The sequence below is a fragment of the Puntigrus tetrazona genome, chromosome 2 (assembly GCF_018831695.1).
Source record: "Puntigrus tetrazona isolate hp1 chromosome 2, ASM1883169v1, whole genome shotgun sequence".
Classification (NCBI taxonomy): domain Eukaryota; kingdom Metazoa; phylum Chordata; class Actinopteri; order Cypriniformes; family Cyprinidae; genus Puntigrus; species Puntigrus tetrazona.
This window is the reverse complement of record NC_056700.1, coordinates 23,255,268-23,255,788: the sequence shown is the minus strand read 5'-3', so window position 1 is coordinate 23,255,788 and position 521 is coordinate 23,255,268. Positions and strand designations below refer to the sequence as shown.

The 521-nt window shown below is 42.2% G+C and overlaps 1 protein-coding gene across 1 annotated transcript in view; it reads right to left on the bottom strand.

The window, feature by feature from the left end:
- The window catches only part of LOC122327352 (period circadian protein homolog 2-like), a 10,283-nt gene that overhangs the window by 4,686 nt on the left and 5,076 nt on the right, over positions 1 to 521 (bottom strand). Inside the window, exon 9 of the mRNA XM_043222658.1 lies at positions 137 to 243. Coding sequence (XP_043078593.1) covers positions 137 to 243 — 107 coding nt within the window. The remainder of the gene's footprint in view (positions 1 to 136; positions 244 to 521) is intronic.

Here is a 521-nt window from a genome sequence, read left to right as displayed (position 1 = left end):
AGAAAAAAAGATTTTTACATCCAAGAAATCTGCTTAACGTTCTCTCCGAAAGCACCTTCTCATAAAAAGCTTAACATCTCCTTTAATTAACTAAACAGACCGTCCTCTACTTGCAGTCAAGAACGGCTTGACTCACTCTTTCTGTGGATGCCGAGCATGATTGGTCGATCACTTGGATGCAGGTGCAGCAGGACAGGTGTGCCAATTAAATCCTGTGGCAGGTATCCTAGTAATGGAACGGCCCTACAGAAAAATATCACATAACAGTTCTGATTAGTCTAACAACAACTGGCTTTTACCATTGGCTTTAATATGCATGATTATGAGAAATGGAAAAAAGCAGGTGTTGCGTAAAACACCCAGTGCTTAAGTTACAAGCTGATCATCATCATGTTCGTCAACACTGAAGCATTAACACCCTCACCTCTCATCCACATCCTGAAACACGCAGCTGGGAGTGTGTGTTGTGGTGAAGATACGTTTGTCAGTGGGGATCCTTGGAGCTGAGAAATAAACATGAC